The sequence below is a fragment of the Silene latifolia genome, chromosome 10 (assembly GCF_048544455.1).
Source record: "Silene latifolia isolate original U9 population chromosome 10, ASM4854445v1, whole genome shotgun sequence".
NCBI lineage: Eukaryota > Viridiplantae > Streptophyta > Magnoliopsida > Caryophyllales > Caryophyllaceae > Silene > Silene latifolia.
In genome coordinates, this window is record NC_133535.1 from 19,388,167 (window position 1) to 19,408,034 (window position 19,868).

At 39.1% G+C, this 19,868-nt stretch overlaps 1 protein-coding gene, 2 long non-coding RNA genes and 1 other non-coding gene across 4 annotated transcripts; 3 read left to right on the forward strand and 1 right to left on the reverse strand.

The window, feature by feature from the left end:
- Nucleotides 1–308: 308 nt before the first annotated feature.
- Nucleotides 309–415, forward strand: LOC141609698 (small nucleolar RNA R71). Its single transcript, XR_012527617.1, has one exon. It is a non-coding gene; the product is annotated as a small nucleolar RNA R71 (small nucleolar RNA).
- Nucleotides 416–7,353: 6,938 nt separating this feature from the next.
- LOC141608232 (uncharacterized) lies at nt 7,354–8,970 on the forward strand. The gene is made up of 2 exons (XR_012526971.1): nt 7,354–8,064; nt 8,749–8,970. It is a non-coding gene; the product is annotated as an uncharacterized LOC141608232 (long non-coding RNA).
- A 5,095-nt stretch (nt 8,971–14,065) lies between these two features.
- On the forward strand, nt 14,066–15,679 carry LOC141608234 (uncharacterized). The gene is made up of 2 exons (XR_012526972.1): nt 14,066–14,776; nt 15,458–15,679. It is a non-coding gene; the product is annotated as an uncharacterized LOC141608234 (long non-coding RNA).
- Nucleotides 15,680–16,050: 371 nt separating this feature from the next.
- LOC141607234 (uncharacterized) lies at nt 16,051–19,463 on the reverse strand. Its single transcript, XM_074426595.1, has 4 exons — nt 18,891–19,463; nt 18,221–18,748; nt 17,861–18,034; nt 16,051–16,962 (listed from the first exon to the last, which is right to left on the reverse strand). The coding sequence occupies exons 1-4, from the start codon at nt 19,461–19,463 to the stop codon at nt 16,051–16,053; spliced, it is 2,187 nt and encodes a 728-aa protein (XP_074282696.1).
- Nucleotides 19,464–19,868: the final 405 nt, after the last annotated feature.

The following is a 19,868-nucleotide window of genomic DNA, read 5'->3' on the forward strand; positions in this document are numbered from 1 at the left end:
CGAAAGGACCGTCTGAAACAGCATTAACATGGTACATCCCTCCTTTTGAAGCTCCTCCCAATTCATATTTGTCAAACCTTGCAGTGAGAGCTTCTAATGCAGCTACTGAAGAAGATTCAGCAGCTCTCCTTTGATTCCCTCTGGAATTCCCATATTCAGCCTTTTGAGTGGCCAAATCATCAATGATCTTCCACCCCTTTGTCTCTCCCATGTTCTCAGCAAATCGGCCATTGGCTGCAGCATCCAAAATAGTTCTCTGATCATCATACAGCCCGTTATAGAACTGATTACACAAGCTCCATTTTTCGAACCCATGGTGCGGAATGGTTCGCACCAGCTTCTTGAAACGGACCCATGCTTCATGGAAGTTCTCATCCGGCCCCTGTTTAAAGCTCGTGATCTGAGCTCTAATGGCATTCGTCTTTGATGCAGAAAAGTATTTCTTGTAGAATGCCAAGGCCAAAGAATTCCAGTCGGTGATCCCATGAGCAGCACGATCCAGATCTCTGTACCACTCCCTTGCAGCATCGCGAAGTGAGAATATAAACATAGTTTCTTTTATCTGGTCCTGGGTCACACCGGCCGGCGGGGGTATAGAGCAGCAATAATCGATAAAAATCTCCATATGCTTGGCTGCATCTTCAGTTGCAGCTCCCCCGAATTGGTTTCTTTCAACCAAGTTGATATAGGAAGGCTTTGGCTCGAACTTTCTTGCCTCCCCTGGTAGTTCGAATCCTTTGTAGAGATTCGCAGCTGTCGGCTCTGAATGACTTGCTATAGTTGCTTCTTCAGCCATGACTGGAATTTCTGGAGAAGTGACTGTCTCAGCTGAAGAAATAGAAACAGGAGATGTAGGTGGATCTTCCTCGAATAGCTCGTTCTCGTAAAAGCTTGACAGAGTACTCAGCTCTTCCTCTGTCGGTAATACCCTTTGTGATCGTCTCAACTCACGCAAGGATTTCTCAATCTCAGGATCAAACGGTAATAGTTCACCACCCTGTGACCTGCGCATAAGAAGAAACTACAAAAAGAATATAAGAAAAGTTTAAGGAACGGATGTCCCTTAAACTAAGAAAGACTAAAATAAAACAACTAAAAATTAGAACTATTGCCTCCCCGGCAACGGCGCCAAAATTTGATACCCGTCGTGAGGTGTCAAAAATAAATTTATAATCTCCAACTACAACTATAGCTAGTGGCAGTCGGGTCGAACCACAGAGAGGCAGACGTAATTTCTAGTTGCTTAATTTCGGTCTAAGGTAACAATAAAGTGGGGGTTTTGAGTTGATTTGGTCTACAGCTAAAGGCAAATGAAAACAATAAACTAAATGCGTGAATAAGACAGATAAAAGAAGGGGTGCAAGGATGGTCGGTTCACTATAGTTTCGGCGGCAGCATAACAAACAGGTCAAAATCAAAACACATGAGGCGGGAAATAAAGAGGTCCTCTCGATCCACTCTTAACAAATAGCATCTTTCGATCTTGCTATAAGTCCCTAATATCAGTGATACGACTCTCGTCCTGAAAAGTGACTAATAATCTAAACTTTACCTATTTTTCGATCTCAGCATAGTTTAGTCATTTTAATTGGTGATCTAACAACTGTCCCTCTCTCTCGATCTAATGGGTCAGTCATATCCTAAACATTCAACTAGTCGTGTGCACTCGATTCGTTGAATAAAGAATTAAAACAATTAAAACAAAAATAAAAACCTCACGTGGTCAGTCGATCGACCAATCATGGCGGTCGATCGACCAACTCGCGAATCAGGCCGTGTTCATTATATTGCCGCCTACACTATAATTCCCCTACATCCTAGCACGAATAAATTAGCTACTCATACTAAAATTAAAGGCAACAATAATATTAAGGATTAAAACTACGGAATTCATGCTTAAAACGATAAAATAAACAATTAACAAAAGATGGCAATTCGGCTTGGGAACTGATCTAGCAATTCGACAACTATGAACGAAAGTAAAATGACGGAATAAAACTAGAGAGTACCGTGTGAATTGCAAAGGAAAAGAACAAAGCCGAATGACAAAGCGAATTGTATTCAATACCGAAAGTGATCTCGAACCCTAATTATTTCTAGAGAACTGTGTGTAAAACTTAATGTAAAAACTTGATGATTAATCTGATGTTCTAGGTTACGTTATATAGCAAACTAACGTAACACTTATTATCAAAACCTAAACACAATGGGCTTGCGTTTCCTCGATCTTTTAATTCTCGCCTGGGATAGCGGCTTGGTCGATCGACGGAGGGTGGTGGTCGATCGACTGAGCAAAAGTGTACAGTAGCTTCTGGTACCCGCAAGTTGGTCGATCGACTAAGGGTACTGGTCGATCGACTGCTTTAGCTGCTACTTGACTTCTATAATCTCGTGGATTTGTCTTTTGGGCCTTGGGATGCGCACCAAGCTCGTTCCTTAAGTGAATTCTTCACGTCAAATGCAATGCAGGATACTCAGGGACGGATTTAGCTCAATTTCCGCTGGATTCTTCACATTTCTGCAATAATGTACAAAAATACGAAAGTGGATGGAAATAGGGGAAATGGTAGCTTAAACTACACAAATGAGCTCTGAAATGCGTGGAAAAAAGGATGTAAAACATCATATAAATGACACGCATCAATTGGGGTGACAAAGCATGAACATGGATGGAATTAAACAATACGAATTAATTACAAGATTAAAAGGTTAATTAATGAATTAATTAGGTTAAACAAGTTGTTAATGATGAATTAATGATGGATATGATAAATAAAAGATGGGAATATATCAAAGATCGGATTCCAGAGATTCAATATTAATGAATCGAATCTCTAAAACGCGGATTGACTTTAATGACGAAAACCCGCAAATATGAATTATAAGGGATTTAAGTCGGGATTTAAAAGATGAATTAATTAATGATGACTAATGAATTACAGGTTATAATTATCATGCTTAAATTGTTATGTCAAAGAAATATGAACAATTCAAAGACGAAACAAAAACAATCGAATTATCAAAAGACGAAGGAAGAAAAAAGGAACCAGGAACTGCGGCAGCCTCACGAAGAGGCGCAGCAGGTGCTGCGTCCCTTCGAAGAGGCGCAACATTTGCTGCGTCCTTTCTCGACGGTTGTCTTCTGATGATCCGTAAAAAGGTTTTAAGACATGGTTTTACAAATCGATTTTAAGAATACTTTCGACATAAACCTTACAATATGATTACAATAAATAAAGAACAATAATAAAAGATGGGATTTACACCCTCAGACTTACATGTTTGACGAAACGAGATGAACTAAGTTAACGTTTAGTGATGCTCGACTCGAATGTAGACGAAAGTGCCCTTTAGGAGGAAAACGAATAAGATTGATTAATGTTGATTGATGTGGAGTTGGTCAAATTGGTCGGTCATGCAAAACGAGGTTGGTACTCAGAAAGATCCGAGCTTACGTGGTCGAAAGTTCAAGCACGTAGACGCCAAAAAGTAAGAACGTGGTCTAGAATGCAAAGGGAGAAGAGAAGGGCGGACACTCGCGTGAGAAATATTTGAGACCGAAGGTCTCTATTTATACTAATCACACGGAGGAAATAGGGTTTTCGGAGAAACTTTGGAAGTGAATCTCGAAAAGATATGAAAAGATACGAAAAATACGCAGAAAATGACTTGGGAAGAGGCGCAGCAGGCACTGCGTCTCTTGGAAGAGGCACAGCACTTGCTGCGTCCTTTCCCAAGTGGTTTCCTCCTGCGGAAGAAAGATTTTCGTGTTTTGATTATGGAATAACGGATTAATCTCGTTTTCCTAAATATTTTGTGTGAATATTACGGGAAATTCTTTACCAAAGATTAAAAGATTGCAAAGTATGGAATAGCAATATCCGGAACATTCCAGAACATTCTGACTCGGTTTTAGAAAATGAAGACGATTTTTTGACCCGAACTCCAAATGTACTCTAATTACTGCCAAAACGACCATATCGGCACGTAAATGACAATTAAGAGGTAGACACAAGTATTTGAGCGACCACTTGACGATAAACTTACGAACTATCACAAATCGTTCCGTATACCAAACATGCGGCCCAATCATCACCGGGTGGCTTGCGGGAGGTGCAGAAATGAGGTATCTACAGTTTACTGCTATTTCTTGTCAGTGTCGGTCGGGGCATATAGACCGTTGTGTTGTTTCCCGATGTTTCTTACCAGTGTCAGCTTAGGAGTGAAAATAGAGTATGGTATGAGAGAGAGTTGGGTATGGTGTTATTGATGTCATGGCATAGTAATATTCTGTTAATGGGACACCGTTGTGAGAGGTTGTTGGAGTGCTTTTGATCTTGTGTTAGATGAGGCATTGGTGTACATAGTTGTGAAAAGAAATTGTGGAACATGTGTGGTATTGAACTTGAAACTACAAGTGGTTTAGCACCTTTCCTTGGGACAGGGAGTACGGAGTTTTAGGACTTAGTATCGTGTCAAGTTAAGGGAGTAGTGGTAATAAAGAAGATGAACTTGAGAAGCTAATGTAAGTATGTGTAACACTTGAGGATTGTGAGATAAGATTGTGGAGATGAGTGTATATGTATATAGAAGTATGTCGTGTTGTGGTAATGTAGAAGAGATGGAGTAGTGGTTATACTGAGGATTTTATGATATATGTTATGGGAGTGCAGAATAATTGGAGGCACGAGAACTGTTAAAGAAAGAGAGTCCTGGTTATAGGAATGGTTGTAGGTGTTGAGGTTATAGTGGGTTATCGTTGTCATACAGTAGTAATGAGGATTATGGGAGGTATAGCAAAGGACCTAGTATTAGTGAGTTACGAGGACGTAACATCTATCTTAATAAGTAGGATGCGACAAGAGAGTTTGATGGCCATACAGGTTGCAATTGGAAGTTTGAGTGTTGGTGCAGAATAAGGATGGATTTGTGTGATTGCCGATTTTATTACAGGTAATGGCAGTGCTCGTAGTAGTATGATGTTTATGAGTGAGAGTAACGGATTGTGTGAGGATGTTTATATGTCTGAGTAAACTTCGAGGACGAAGTACGATTTAAGGATGGTAGAATGTAACATTCCGTTTTGATGGTTGATCTTATTTTGTGGATTGTCTTGGTATTGAGTTGCTAGTGAGTGTTACGGAAGTGAGACAAGGTTGACAACATTGTATTGTGGTTATTCGATAATATTATGGAGTCAATATAGAGAGGATATGTTATCTAGTAAGCGTGGTTGGTGGAGTTAGTGTTAGGTGTCCATGTTTTATAGGTTGGGTTGGAACTTCGGGGACGAAGTTCTTTTTAAGGGGGGAAGACTGTAATACTACGGATTTTATAGGCTGGTACTCGACCGAGTATGGCCTACTCGGTCGAGTAAAGTGTGTCGTGGTCCCTGTTTGGCTACTGCCTAGGAATACTCGGCCGAGTAGAGGGTACTCGGCCGAGTATACTCTATACTCGACCGAGTATCCGGTCTGTCGAGTGTTTTTCCGCGGTTTGATTTGGAAATGATTAGGGCATTTCTAATTACGCTTTACAAACCTAAAAACATTCTACGACGCCCTAATCATCTCCGAATCTCTCCTTGTGTGTGGGTGATCATAGCAATTGCATTCATTCCTTTTGATTCATCGTTGGTAAGTCCCCATCTTCATATTCACTGATTTATATTTTAGGGTTTGTTCTTGATTATGAATTGGGGGAAATGGGGGTTTTGCAGTTAGTGATTGTATTATGTGATTGTTGGTGTAGGTGACGATGTGGTATTTGTTATACGTTTGTATGGTTGATTGCAGCGTAAGCGGATTGCGAAAAGGTAGGGTTTCCCTACTCAGTTACTGTTAATTGATTTAAGACTGTGCTTGTGTTGTAATTGTTGTTATCTACTGATCATCGGAGTATGGGTGTTGTGATGGCGGTGGTGATGTGGTTGTGTTGTGACGGTTGTGGTGTTGTGACAGCTGTGATGCTGTGGTGTTGTGTGATTGTGGTGGAGTCACTTGCGGGAGTGGCTTCACACCCTAGTTCGCCCTCTGTGGAACCCGTCACAGGAGGGGATGTGCACATTAAGCGATAGGGATTGTTAGTCGCTCGTTGATGAGCTGGACTTGGTGGGGATGGGCTGCGGTCACCCACTGGCGGAGTGGATTATCTGTTGCGATGGGTAATCTGGCAGGGCTACACACTTCGGTGTGTAGTCGGTTACTGTGGAGGATGATCATCCGGTTACATTATTTGTTTGTCTTATCTTGATTGAACAGTACTGACCCCGTGTTGTTGTTTTGTAAAACCTGCGGTGATCCTGTAATACCCCGTATTTTATATAATATAATTAATTAAACGGATATTATTTTATATCAATTATTATACATTTTATATTACAATTATGTCGGAAAATAATTGAGTCGGTAATTACATTAAACAATCGCAAGTAAGTGAGACGGTTTTATATGGAATACGAATTTGAGCTGACACATGTGAGTTGGCCCAATAACACAACTCGGCCCAATTAACCCTAAGCCCAACTAAACCTAATTAAACCCTAACCCTAAACCTAATTAACCTAATCACTACCCTTAATCCCTCCCTCATTTCCGCCTCCCTCTTCCCTCAACCGTCCCCCTCTCTTCATCAGCTTCTATCTCAACCCTCACGGATTTATAGAGAGAGAGTGGTGGCTAAGGTTGTTGACGGCACTTCAGGGATGAGCCTGGGACCATTGTCGACGGTCGGGGGTGGTCATGGTGGCTGTGTGATGGCGGAATAAGGTAAGCGTTCAACTCTTTTCCTCTGTTTTAGTTTTAATGTCGAGTTTTGGTTGATTGTTCGTGTCTTATAAGGGCGTTTATAGTGGTTGTTGGTAGAGTATGATGTTAGTGTGGTGAGAGACGAGTGTCATGGTGGTTGTTGAGGTTGTTATGAGTGGTGGTAACGGCCGTGGAAGGCGGCAGGATCAAGGGTAGCAGAAACGGGTTTACATGCGGGTTTTTAGTGGGTCAGGTTTGGGGGGTGTCAATATCGAATAGGGGGAGGTCGACATGGTGGTGTTGGGGTGCCGGTGTTCATGGGATGACGGCGAGCTTATTGGTGGTGATTGAATAGTTGCTGGTTGTTGGTTGTGGCGGTGGTCAGGGGAGAAAGGGAGGTGTTTAGAGATGCGCGGCTGTGAACCAGGCCAAAAGACGGCCGTGGTTCACCTCGCCGGCGGCCGTCGACCCCAGTGGGGGTGGTTGTCGGTGGTCAGGTTGAAGTGGGTGTGGTGACTGGTGGTTGTCGCGGTGGTTTAGGCGGCAGGTGAATAGTGTGAGCTAGAGCGAAGTGTGGGTCGTGTTTAATCGGGTTATTCGAGTTGTCTTGTTACTTTGAAGCGGGTTTTTCTTATTTAAATCGTTACAATGCGTAATGAGTCGTAATCTTAATTAATTAAATTATTTCCCGAGTCTTCTAAATAATTAATTAATGTAATTCCCGAGTTGATTAAATAATTGAAGACGGGTTTAAGTCGGGTTGTTGAAGTTGTTGTTCGATTCGGGTTTCCTTAAATCAATTAATTCATTAAATTAGTTATTTAATTTAATTCCCGAGTATTTAAATAATTAAAGACATATTTTGAGTCGGGAATGTTTGAGTTGTTCGATGTTGGATTCGGGTTTTCTTAAAATCGTATAATTCGTTTAAATGATCGGGTTGGTTTGAGTTCCGAGTTATTCAAAATAAAATAATAATTAATAATGATTAATTAATTTTAAAGACGGGTTTTTGAGTCGGGTTTGTTAAAAGAGGAAAGTTACTATATCGGGAAAGTTTCCAATTTAAGAGATTATACTATTTTGGGGAAATTAGGTCAAATACTAATCGGGTTATTTTAATTATCAGTCGGGCATAAGTTGGTGTCGGGATTATATTTCGGGAAGACTTCTAATTGAGAGATCTCCATATTTAGTAGTTAGTAATTATAAATATTATAATTGTGCTAGGTGACGGATTTGTGAAGGATCGATAATCAATGCATTGCTTTACTTTCTGGACTGCTTAACTGCTTAATTGGAATTGCTGGCACTTGAGGTAGGGGAAATACACTTGTCCTATTATCGTTATTGTTGAATTGTGTTGGCTGAATTCGTGGTGGTTGATTTATATTATCATTTATATTGGGAAAGGTGATTGACTGATTTGATCGTATTGAGTAAGATATCACAACATCGGGTAATCGGCATGACTTTATGATTTATCGATTCGTGACTTATTTACATATTGCATTGCATTAAATCTCTTGGGCGTTCATATGCATTGGAGACGGGGAATAAGGAGATTTGGTTTATATTTCACTTAAGTAAACGGCATGTGATATTATTTATAATGTTGATTAATTTTGTTATGTTATGCATATCCTATCATGTGGTGATATGAGACGGTGTGGAGGTTATTCAGGGTCTGTGATATGGAACAGAGATTATTCAGGGTCTGTGATATTCAGGGTCTGTGTTATTCAGGGTCTGTGATATTCAGGGTCTGTGACATGGTGTGGAAGCTATTGATATGGTGTGGAAGTTATTGATATGGTGTGGAAGTTATTGATATGGTGTGGGAGGTATTCAGGGTCTGTGATACGGAGAGGTGGAGTATGTGACGAATTGAAAATGGAGTTATGTATTTTGTTGTCGTACTTATTTTGTTTTCCCTACTCAACCTCGTGGTTGACCCTGTGTATTCGTGAACACCTGTGATGATCCGTTTTATGGGGAGCAGACTTGACAGGTTTAAGAGATAGGACGGGAGCTTGATGGGCGTGAGACATTGGATCAGACGACTTAGTGGCTAGATCATCATCTAGAAGACTTCCACTTTTAATTATGTCAGTTCTTGTAATTCGAGTTGAAAAGAGTATTTGTAATAATTAAGTTAAAATATTACATAAATTGCCTTGGAGTTTAATTTGTTATTCACTACCTCGGGAAACCGAGATGGTAACAGTCCGTTTTATTAGAGAATGTCTTGACGAGGACTTCTTTTATAAACCGGGGTGTTACAAAGTGGTATCGAGCGAACGATCCTCGTGGCCTAAACCAATGAACCCAATGAACCTAGGATGTGTCTAATTAAAATGAACACCGGGATAGAACTGTTAGGAGCACACTGAGGTAAGGTTTGAGTTAGGGGCCCCCTCACACCGAACCAGTGGCCCTCTCAGTTTGACTCGGAAAACCCTGAGGGTGTATGAGAGAAAGGGTAGAAAAGTTGCATAAGGTTGAACCTGAGATTCCTACATCGTTGCCTAAGTGTTGATTGATGCATAGATGTTTGCATAATCGAGTTGATATAAACTTTGAAACCCGTATATTCTAACCATTCCGCAGGACAAGCTACGGTAAGTATTTTGTATGAATGATGACGTGAACATATAATGTTGGGAAATGAAGAATAAATTTCAAGTTCAGGTTAATAATCAATGAAGTGTTGTGCTAGTCGTGAGCATGAAAATATTTGCAAGTCAATGATAATTACCTAGGTGGATGTTGAATGATGTGCTGATAGTACCATTATGTCTAGTAATATGCGGTTATGTGATCCCAAGCCATGCTAGTATAATAATGTGATAGTAATAAGAAACGCTATTGAATTGCCTGTTTTTAGTCATAGCAATCGTAATGTAGATGTAATGAGTAGATCGAGATGCGAAGGGGTTCTATGGGGTATATGTTTACGTAAGTGCAGCGTGAGATCTAAGTTGGTATGGGTTAGTAACAATAGCGTGGTTGTAAGAGTTGGAACATAGTAAATGAAAAACTTAGTGATGAAACTTGTTTTGGTTGGTGTTATTCTTTAATTGACCTTACTACCATTTCTTTTCTGTTTATTGCCTATCAATGGAAATTTTATGAAGGGTAGCCTCGTCAGTTAGCGTTCATTTACCGTTGGTTTCATGCTTATAAGATATACATACTAGGAGTAATAATTATTTTAGGGAGCTGTGGTTAGGAAGTTCCGTGCAGTGATATTTTGACCAACGATTTTGTGAAAATCCTCATCTAAATGGTATTAATAATTTTCGCATAATTCCAACTCTATCGATCGTAAAATTCACATACGTGTTCAAATTGATAAGCCACGAAAAATCTTGATGTCTCAATATTAAATAATAAGTTTTGCAAACTGACCCAAGTTTTGGACCAATAGCTGTCACATGTTTGGTTAAACCAACTGAGTTGTAAAATTCTTTAAAATGGTATTCTAGTGCTTTGAACCTAATTCTCTTCCCTGTGATTTTAACCCTCCGTGTTTTGTAAAAGTAATATGAGTCAAGTTTTAATCGAACGGTTATTTATTCGTGATCTTTGAAAGTTACAACGTGAATCATGACCTGGAAAATGTGTGTTCTAAGTTGAGTCTACATACAGTGGTTGATTAATTCACGAGCTTTAATAATATGAATTTATAATGTCCTTATATGATGATAGTAGCAGGCATGTTCAGTAGTTACGTATCTCAACCAGTGATAAAAATTGAAGTTTAGTTGATAACATTGTTGGCGTGATGGTATGAGTAAAATTGAATAAATTAATTTGATTTGTAATCGAGGGTGAAATATTTTAAACGAGTCCAGTTGATACATGTTTTATATATGTTTGGCATGTTAGTAATATTTTATATATCATATTTGCATAGTGGTCGGACATATATGAATAATAAAACTATATTGTCACATCTTAGTAAAGTTGATAGTATTGAAAGTAATTTGATTATTCTAATACACTCGCATGAAAACTATAATAATTATGTTTAAAAGTTCACACATGGATGATAGTAGTGATTGTGTCTAAATGTTCACACATGTAGGATCTCATTTGAGTTCTAAGGTCTTTCATATGAGTTGTGTGCCCATAGTTATAATTATTATCTCCATCGCAATAAATGATTTCAATTGAGCCTAAACCTGTGACACGATAATAAACAGTGTGTTATTTCTTATTGGAAATGATCGTCATTAGATCGTCATAAAATGCTAAAGAGATTCTTGCAATTGTAGGAGTATGATATAAAGGAAATTGTTTGATATAATACGACGATTGGTATATCTAGATTCTCGAGTCATCACTATCAAGTATATTTTTTTTTTTAAAAAAAAAGATTGTTTATGAAAACTATGTGGGCAATATTATAATAGGATAACCCTTTAATGATTCATATGATACACGTTGGTTAAAATGATAATTGTTATAATTACGTTTAATTGAGTCATGAATATAACTGAGTAAAGAAGTGCAACTAAAATCCTGATGATTGAGGTAATAGTCGTCCATTAGTAAAGATAGGACTGAAATGAATAAGCTGAATCTGTAAGATTATAATATATGAGTCGACACCCAAGCTTGTTTTGTTTAAAGGAATTGAACTAAGTTCATCTGATTTTGGGTTTCGTAGTAAGCCGTGAGTGGATTCTATGACGGCTCTGTTATAAGACTTATAATTAGGAAAGTTATTCATCGCCCGGTATGAAAGTAAAAGTTTGAAAATGAAGCTAAATTTTGGTCGTGTGAGTATAAATCCGGAAGGAGATTTCCAGCTAGTGTCTGGTTGAATGGTTACATGATAGTTGCTAAGTCTGAAGTAATGAAATTAGAACGGAGTCACGAGTGGTGGGTCAAGTTAGTCATGTTGTTCGTTCATGTAGCGAATTGGTGGATTGTGGTTGGTTACGAATGTCGAAACGGGAAATGTGATGTGGTGATTTAAGCAAGTTGTGTGTCAACATGGTACGTAAATATTAGCATGACAGGTAACTAATATTTGTAAAAATTGGTGTAGTTAAATACGTTAATCTCGTATGTCGTTGTGTTGGGTGCGGTTAAACATATTCAATACCAATAACAAAATTTTATGCATGATAGTCTTGTATGTTAACTTCCCAATATCAAGGTTTACTCGCTTGTTGACTCGACCAATATGTTTGTAGAAGTTGTCAATCAAGGCGCATTCGTCATTCGTGAATAATTCCTAAACCCTTTTGTTATAAGAAATGAAAATATTTCTGGGATGATAAGTACTGCGAAACTGGGTGTCTTCATTTGTTATCGGTGATTCTGTGTCTTGACCTGAATTTGTACTATTGTGTAAAGGAAAGTTAGATTGGACCTATCAGGTTATAAATTTTAATAAGATCGATTTACCAAAGTGTGACCCTAATTCTTTCCTTATGATGATTGACCCCCCTATATTCTAAAGTATGAAAATTACAATGATTGGTGAGGTGAATAATTACTAATGATTTTTACTGGTAACAGTAGCATCCTTGAAAGAGTTGTATATCGATTGTCCTTGGTAAGAACCAGTTACCTGGAACGTGAGCTGAGAACCTTTTATCCTTTTTAAGTTATTAGCAGTAGTTGAGACCATTGTTATAATAATGAAGGTTACGAGGACGTAACCATGTTTCTAGTTGGGGAGGATTGTAAAATCTTGATGCTTAATTTGCACTTGTTTGTAGATTATAGTTGACCAAGTTGATGTTTAGTTGTGGGGTACCTATGCAAATGAGTTCTATATGCTTTGTTCCTACTTCGGTTAGTTGGTTGATGTGAAAAAGGAGAGTGTGATTAAACTACTGGTAATGAGTTATGAATTGGCCTATGAGCCGAGTGATGATGACGGGAGTTATGTTTGCGGTCCAGTGCGACCATGGTTAATGAGTTTATGTTGAGTTTGAGATCGGAATTGAGATGGAAAGATGATGGTGTTCTCAGATGAGTATTTAATTGGTATACATATGTGTTCTCAAGTAGTTACTAATTATAATTAGTTGGTTAAGTAAAGAAGAGCTAAAACTTCGGGACGAAGTTTATTTTTAGGAGGGCAGAATGTAACATTTCGTTTTTGTTATGTTTAATTGATGTGTCAAAGGTGTGTGTTAACAATGTTAGAAATGCGTGACGTTTGTAAGTACGATATACAATTCCATTTTGAGGTTTGGGTATGGGAGCGAACTTCGGGACGAAGTTCATTTTAAGGGGGGAAGACTGTAATACCCCGTATTTTATATAATATAATTAATTAAACGGATATTATTTTATATCAATTATTATACATTTTATATTACAATTATGTCGGAAAATAATTGAGTCGGTAATTACATTAAACAATCGCAAGTAAGTGAGACGGTTTTATATGGAATACGAATTTGAGCTGACACATGTGAGTTGGCCCAATAACACAACTCGGCCCAATTAACCCTAAGCCCAACTAAACCTAATTAAACCCTAACCCTAAACCTAATTAACCTAATCACTACCCTTAATCCCTCCCTCATTTCCGCCTCCCTCTTCCCTCAACCGTCCCCCTCTCTTCATCAGCTTCTATCTCAACCCTCACGGATTTATAGAGAGAGAGTGGTGGCTAAGGTTGTTGACGGCACTTCAGGGATGAGCCTGGGACCATTGTCGACGGTCGGGGGTGGTCATGGTGGCTGTGTGATGGCGGAATAAGGTAAGCGTTCAACTCTTTTCCTCTGTTTTAGTTTTAATGTCGAGTTTTGGTTGATTGTTCGTGTCTTATAAGGGCGTTTATAGTGGTTGTTGGTAGAGTATGATGTTAGTGTGGTGAGAGACGAGTGTCATGGTGGTTGTTGAGGTTGTTATGAGTGGTGGTAACGGCCGTGGAAGGCGGCAGGATCAAGGGTAGCAGAAACGGGTTTACATGCGGGTTTTTAGTGGGTCAGGTTTGGGGGGTGTCAATATCGAATAGGGGGAGGTCGACATGGTGGTGTTGGGGTGCCGGTGTTCATGGGATGACGGCGAGCTTATTGGTGGTGATTGAATAGTTGCTGGTTGTTGGTTGTGGCGGTGGTCAGGGGAGAAATGGAGGTGTTTAGGGATGCGCGGCTGTGAACCAGGCCAAAAGACGGCCGTGGTTCACCTCGCCGGCGGCCGTCGACCCCAGTGGGGGTGGTTGTCGGTGGTCAGGTTGAAGTGGGTGTGGTGACTGGTGGTTGTCGCGGTGGTTTAGGCGGCAGGTGAATAGTGTGAGCTAGAGCGAAGTGTGGGTCGTGTTTAATCGGGTTATTCGAGTTGTCTTGTTACTTTGAAGCGGGTTTTTCTTATTTAAATCGTTACAATGCGTAATGAGTCGTAATCTTAATTAATTAAATTATTTCCCGAGTCTTCTAAATAATTAATTAATGTAATTCCCGAGTTGATTAAATAATTGAAGACGGGTTTAAGTCGGGTTGTTGAAGTTGTTGTTCGATTCGGGTTTCCTTAAATCAATTAATTCATTAAATTAGTTATTTAATTTAATTCCCGAGTATTTAAATAATTAAAGACATATTTTGAGTCGGGAATGTTTGAGTTGTTCGATGTTGGATTCGGGTTTTCTTAAAATCGTATAATTCGTTTAAATGATCGGGTTGGTTTGAGTTCCGAGTTATTCAAAATAAAATAATAATTAATAATGATTAATTAATTTTAAAGACGGGTTTTTGAGTCGGGTTTGTTAAAAGAGGAAAGTTACTATATCGGGAAAGTTTCCAATTTAAGAGATTATACTATTTTGGGGAAATTAGGTCAAATACTAATCGGGTTATTTTAATTATCAGTCGGGCATAAGTTGGTGTCGGGATTATATTTCGGGAAGACTTCTAATTGAGAGATCTCCATATTTAGTAGTTAGTAATTATAAATATTATAATTGTGCTAGGTGACGGATTTGTGAAGGATCGATAATCAATGCATTGCTTTACTTTCTGGACTGCTTAACTGCTTAATTGGAATTGCTGGCACTTGAGGTAGGGGAAATACACTTGTCCTATTATCGTTATTGTTGAATTGTGTTGGCTGAATTCGTGGTGGTTGATTTATATTATCATTTATATTGGGAAAGGTGATTGACTGATTTGATCGTATTGAGTAAGATATCACAACATCGGGTAACTGGCATGACTTTATGATTTATCAGTTCAGTGACTTATTTACATATTGCATTGCATTAAATCTCTTGGGCGTTCATATGCATTGGAGACGGGGAATAAGGAGATTTGGTTTATATTTCACTTCGTAAACGGCATGTGATATTATTTATAATGTTGATTAATTTTGTTATGTTATGCATATCCTATCATGTGGTGATATGAGACGGTGTGGAGGTTATTCAGGGTCTGTGATATGGAACAGAGATTATTCAGGGTCTGTGATATTCAGGGTCTGTGTTATTCAGGGTCTGTGATATTCAGGGTCTGTGACATGGTGTGGAAGCTATTGATATGGTGTGGAAGTTATTGATATGGTGTGGAAGTTATTGATATGGTGTGGGAGGTATTCAGGGTCTGTGATACGGAGAGGTGGAGTATGTGACGAATTGAAAATGGAGTTATGTATTTTGTTGTCGTACTTATTTTGTTTTCCCTACTCAACCTCGTGGTTGACCCTGTGTATTCGTGAACACCGTGATGATCCGTTTATGGGAGCAGACTTGACAGGTTTAAGAGATAGGACGGGAGCTTGATGGGCGTGAGACATTGGATCAGACGACTTAGTGGCTAGATCATCATCTAGAAGACTTCCACTTTTAATTATGTCAGTTCTTGTAATTCGAGTTGAAAAGAGTATTTGTAATAATTAAGTTAAAATATTACATAAATTGCCTTGGAGTTTAATTTGTTATTCACTACCTCGGGAAACCGAGATGGTAACAGTCCGTTTTATTAGAGAATGTCTTGACGAGGACTTCTTTTATAAACCGGGGTGTTACAGATCCATTCGGGGATGGTGAGCAGATTATGACAGTTAATGCATATGTTTAGCTATGGGACAGTCATGGGGAGTCATCACTCGAGTCTAGCTTCCGCCGTCAAGAGACTTAGCTTGCATTCTTTGTAGTTGTTAGGACTTTCACAGTTATACTTTGGTTTGGTTTTGGAAACATGTAATCACTAACTTTTTATACTTTAATAAAGGTTGTTTGGAATTGGTAACTTTGATATGCTAACCTCGGGAAACCGAGATGGTAACAGTCTTTCATGCTGGGGTAGTCCTTGGTAAGGTACCTTGGTATGAGGGGGTGTTACACGTAGTCTTTCATTGATACGGTCAACTTTGCGAACCAATTTCGAGACGGTTGTTTTAGCCCATAAATAGATTTCATTAGCTTGCATACCTTATTTTCTCCTTTTCTTTCGAACCCTTGTGGTATCTTCATGTAAACATCCTCCTCGAGGTCTCCGTGTAGAAATGCGTTATTCACATCCAACTGTTCAATTATCCATTCCTTCTTGACTGCCACGGCAAGCATACATCTTACACTCGTCATCTTAGCCACTGGTGCGTATGTCTCATGGAAGTCAACACCTTCAACTTGTGTAAACCCTTGTGCCACAAGTCTTGCCTTGTATCGCTCAAATGATCCATTTGCGTGATATTTTATCCTGTACACCCACTTGCATCCGATTGGCTTCTTTCCTTCCGGTAAGGAAACTATCTTCCAAGTCCTGTTTTTCTCCAAGGCATCAATCTCCTTTCGCATAGCAGCCCGCCATTGCTCACTTTTGGCTGCTTCGTGATAATAATTTGGTTCCTTAAGCTCGTCAATCTTTGCTAAGAACCCTTTATGAGACTCGGAAAAACCGTTAGTAATAACATAATTAGACAAGGGATAACTAGTATCTGAAGGCGAGGATGTCTTTTGTGCGCGATGAGCATTCAACTTGGGTGTAATTACTTTCATGGATTTACAATAGTAGTCCTTCTTCCATGATGGTTCTCGTTTTTCTCCAGCTCCGCGTCCCATTCTTTCTTCAATTCTTTCCTCTGTACTCCGTTGATTAGTTAGGCTATCATCTGTTGGACCGACATCCTTCAATTCCCCAACCAATGGTTCCTCATCACTGCTTATTACTACTTCTTCCTCTTCCCCTGTCTCGACATTTTTCTGTTCTGATTCGTCTCTCCCCCTCGCAACATGGGTCTCATCAATGGTCTGGTCATAATTAGTATGGTCAAAAAATTGTTGAACGTTCGACATTCGACCCATTCCCAGTCCCGTGTTGCGAGTGTAAATTCTCTTCCATGATCAAATATGGAAAGACGTTTTCATAGAAAATAATGTCGCGTGACACAAAAACCCGCTTTTCCTTTAAATCGTATACCTTCCAACCCTTTTTGCTATGTGGATATCCAATAAATATGCATCGTTTCCCCCGTTCCCCAAATTTGTCTCGGGTTCTATCTTTATTGTGCGCATAGCACAAACAACCAAACACCTTAAGATTATCGAAATTGGGTTTTTTGTGATACAAAATTTCGAAAGGGGTCTTTCCATTTAGGAAGGGTGTAGGTGTCCTATTAATCAAATAAGTTGCCGTCAATATACACTCACCCCAAAAATGCAACGGCAACTCCCCTTGAAAACGCAAAGCCCGTGCTTTTTCTAATATGTGACGGTGTTTTCTCTCTACTCGGCCATTTTGTTGAGGTGTGTCAACGTTACTAGTTTGAAATAGAATCCCATTTTCTTCATAATATCGTTGCATTGGTCCGGATAAAAGTTCTGTCCCATTGTCACTTTGAATCCTTTTAACACAAGTCTCAAATTGGGTCTTTACCATTTGACAAAAAAATTTCATAAATTCACCGGCCTCGCTTTTATCTTTCATGAGGTATACCCAAACTCCCCGACTATGGTCATCAACGATAGTTAAAAAATAATGAGCTCGTGTCAAACTAGCAACTTTATATTGCCCCCAAATATCACAGTGAATAAGACCAAATAAAACATCACACCGCTTATTATTTAATTTAAAAGGTGCACGAGATTGTTTCGCCCTAGAGCAAGGATCACACACAGTATCCGAAGTCCAATTTAAATTGCAACCAACCAAATCAGAAAAACGAGAAAATATACTCTTAGACGGGTGTCCAAGCCTTTTATGCCACAAACGTCCTTCTTTCGTGACAGCCGTTTGTGCTACTGTCTCTTCTTTCTCCGGCTTGTAGTAATACACCCCATGTCGATGCTCACCCCGTCCAATCGTCATCCTCGTACTCAGGTCCTGCATTACACAATGATCCGAATAAAATGTTATTACTAAATTATTTTCACTAATTAATTGCTGGACGGAAATTAGATCACAGGTAAGCGTAGGTACGAATAAAACATCTTTCAAAATAAAATCGTCACTTAATTGAACTTCCCCATGAATTTCTGCCTCCACACGCCTACCGTCTGGTAAACTGACCATCGAAGGGTCCTCGACCCAAGTATTTCTCAATAATTTCCGTCTTCCTGTCATATGATGTGAGGCTCCGCTGTCTATCATCCATTCAATATTAATAGTTAATTTCATACCTTTCAACTTGTCATTCCCATCCGGACTTCCGCTTAGCAAAATCCGTATCTTGTCAATTTCTTCACTAGTAAACGGCAGGTTTTGTTGCGCCTTGTCCGAGCCCTTCGTTCCTGAGGAACTACCTACTGCATTAGCTTGGTAATTGCTCTGACCGCGCCCTCTTCCTCTTTCACGCCCACCTGCTCCACGGCCATGGCTGGCTCCTCTTCTTCCACGTCCTCTTTTACGCACTTTAACTTCTTCGTACCCATTTTTATCGTAACAATTTTCCTCAGTGTGGTAATATTTTCCACAATGAGTACACTGTGGTGGTGGTGGCAGGTCTCCTTCTTCGACATCAGGTTTAGTGTAGCCACCTCTTCCCTTTCCTCCATAGCCTTTCACTGCCATGGCTGCTTCGATCTTGTCCTCTTTTAACTTCAGTTATCGAGGCATGTCTTTCTTCTCTCAAAATTAGACCATAGGCTCGATTTAGAGATGCAATTGGTTCCTCCATTAATAGATTAGTCCTTATATTTCGATACAGCTTCGAGTCTAATCCCATAAGAAACTGATGAACCTTTTCTTCTTCTCGCTCTTTGGCAATTGAAGCAGCCGCGCCACAAGTACATCCTTTTATTGTGCTATAATTGGCGAGTTCATCCCATATCGTTATGAGTCGCGTATAATACTCGACCACGGAATCCTTCCCCTGTTTGCACTCATTGAGGTCTTGTTTCAATTGATGTACTCGGGGTGCGTTGCCTGGTGAGTACCTCGTACGCAATTCCTCCCAAATCTCGTTTACTGGACCCGAAAAAGTAATGCTCGGGTGCAATTTTTCATCAATAACATTACGTAGCCAAGCCCTTAGCATCGCTTGACATTGTCTCCAAGCAACCAATTCAATATTTTCCTCATCATCATCATCATCCTCGGGTTTTTTAACCTTCCCTTGAATGAAGGTTAATTTATTTTTCGCATCGAGTCCGTTTTTAACGGCCTCTGACCACAAATCGTAGTTATTGCCATTGAAAACGATCTGCGTAAGCGTAAGATTCGGATTGTCCGAGGGATGAAGATAAAGAGGAGATGTCATAGGAATGGTCTTTGGACCACTCGTTCCACCCTTAAGTTTATCATCACCAGTCATGATGATCTTGTCAAATTTTAGGATTTTCGTTTAACGTTTTTTTTTTATTGAAAATTTAACTGGCTCACGATACCATGAGAAATTAAGAAACAGAGAAAACGTATGAAGAAGAAGATTATTATTATTCTCAATGCCTCAAACGTGATACAACCTCAACATATATAGTTACAAGATAAGACTCAATCTTTGACCTACCTTAATGTTAGCCTATATACAAGGTAACTAAATAATCACAATAACTAAAATATACAATGAAATAATATGACTAAATATCACAATATTCTGTTGCCATATTTTATCAAAAATGATTAAATTTATTATCAAATTCTTTTACAAAAATAAAATCAAACATTTATAACTAAAAAATATATATTTTTATTAAATTTAAATAACGTGTCCCGTATC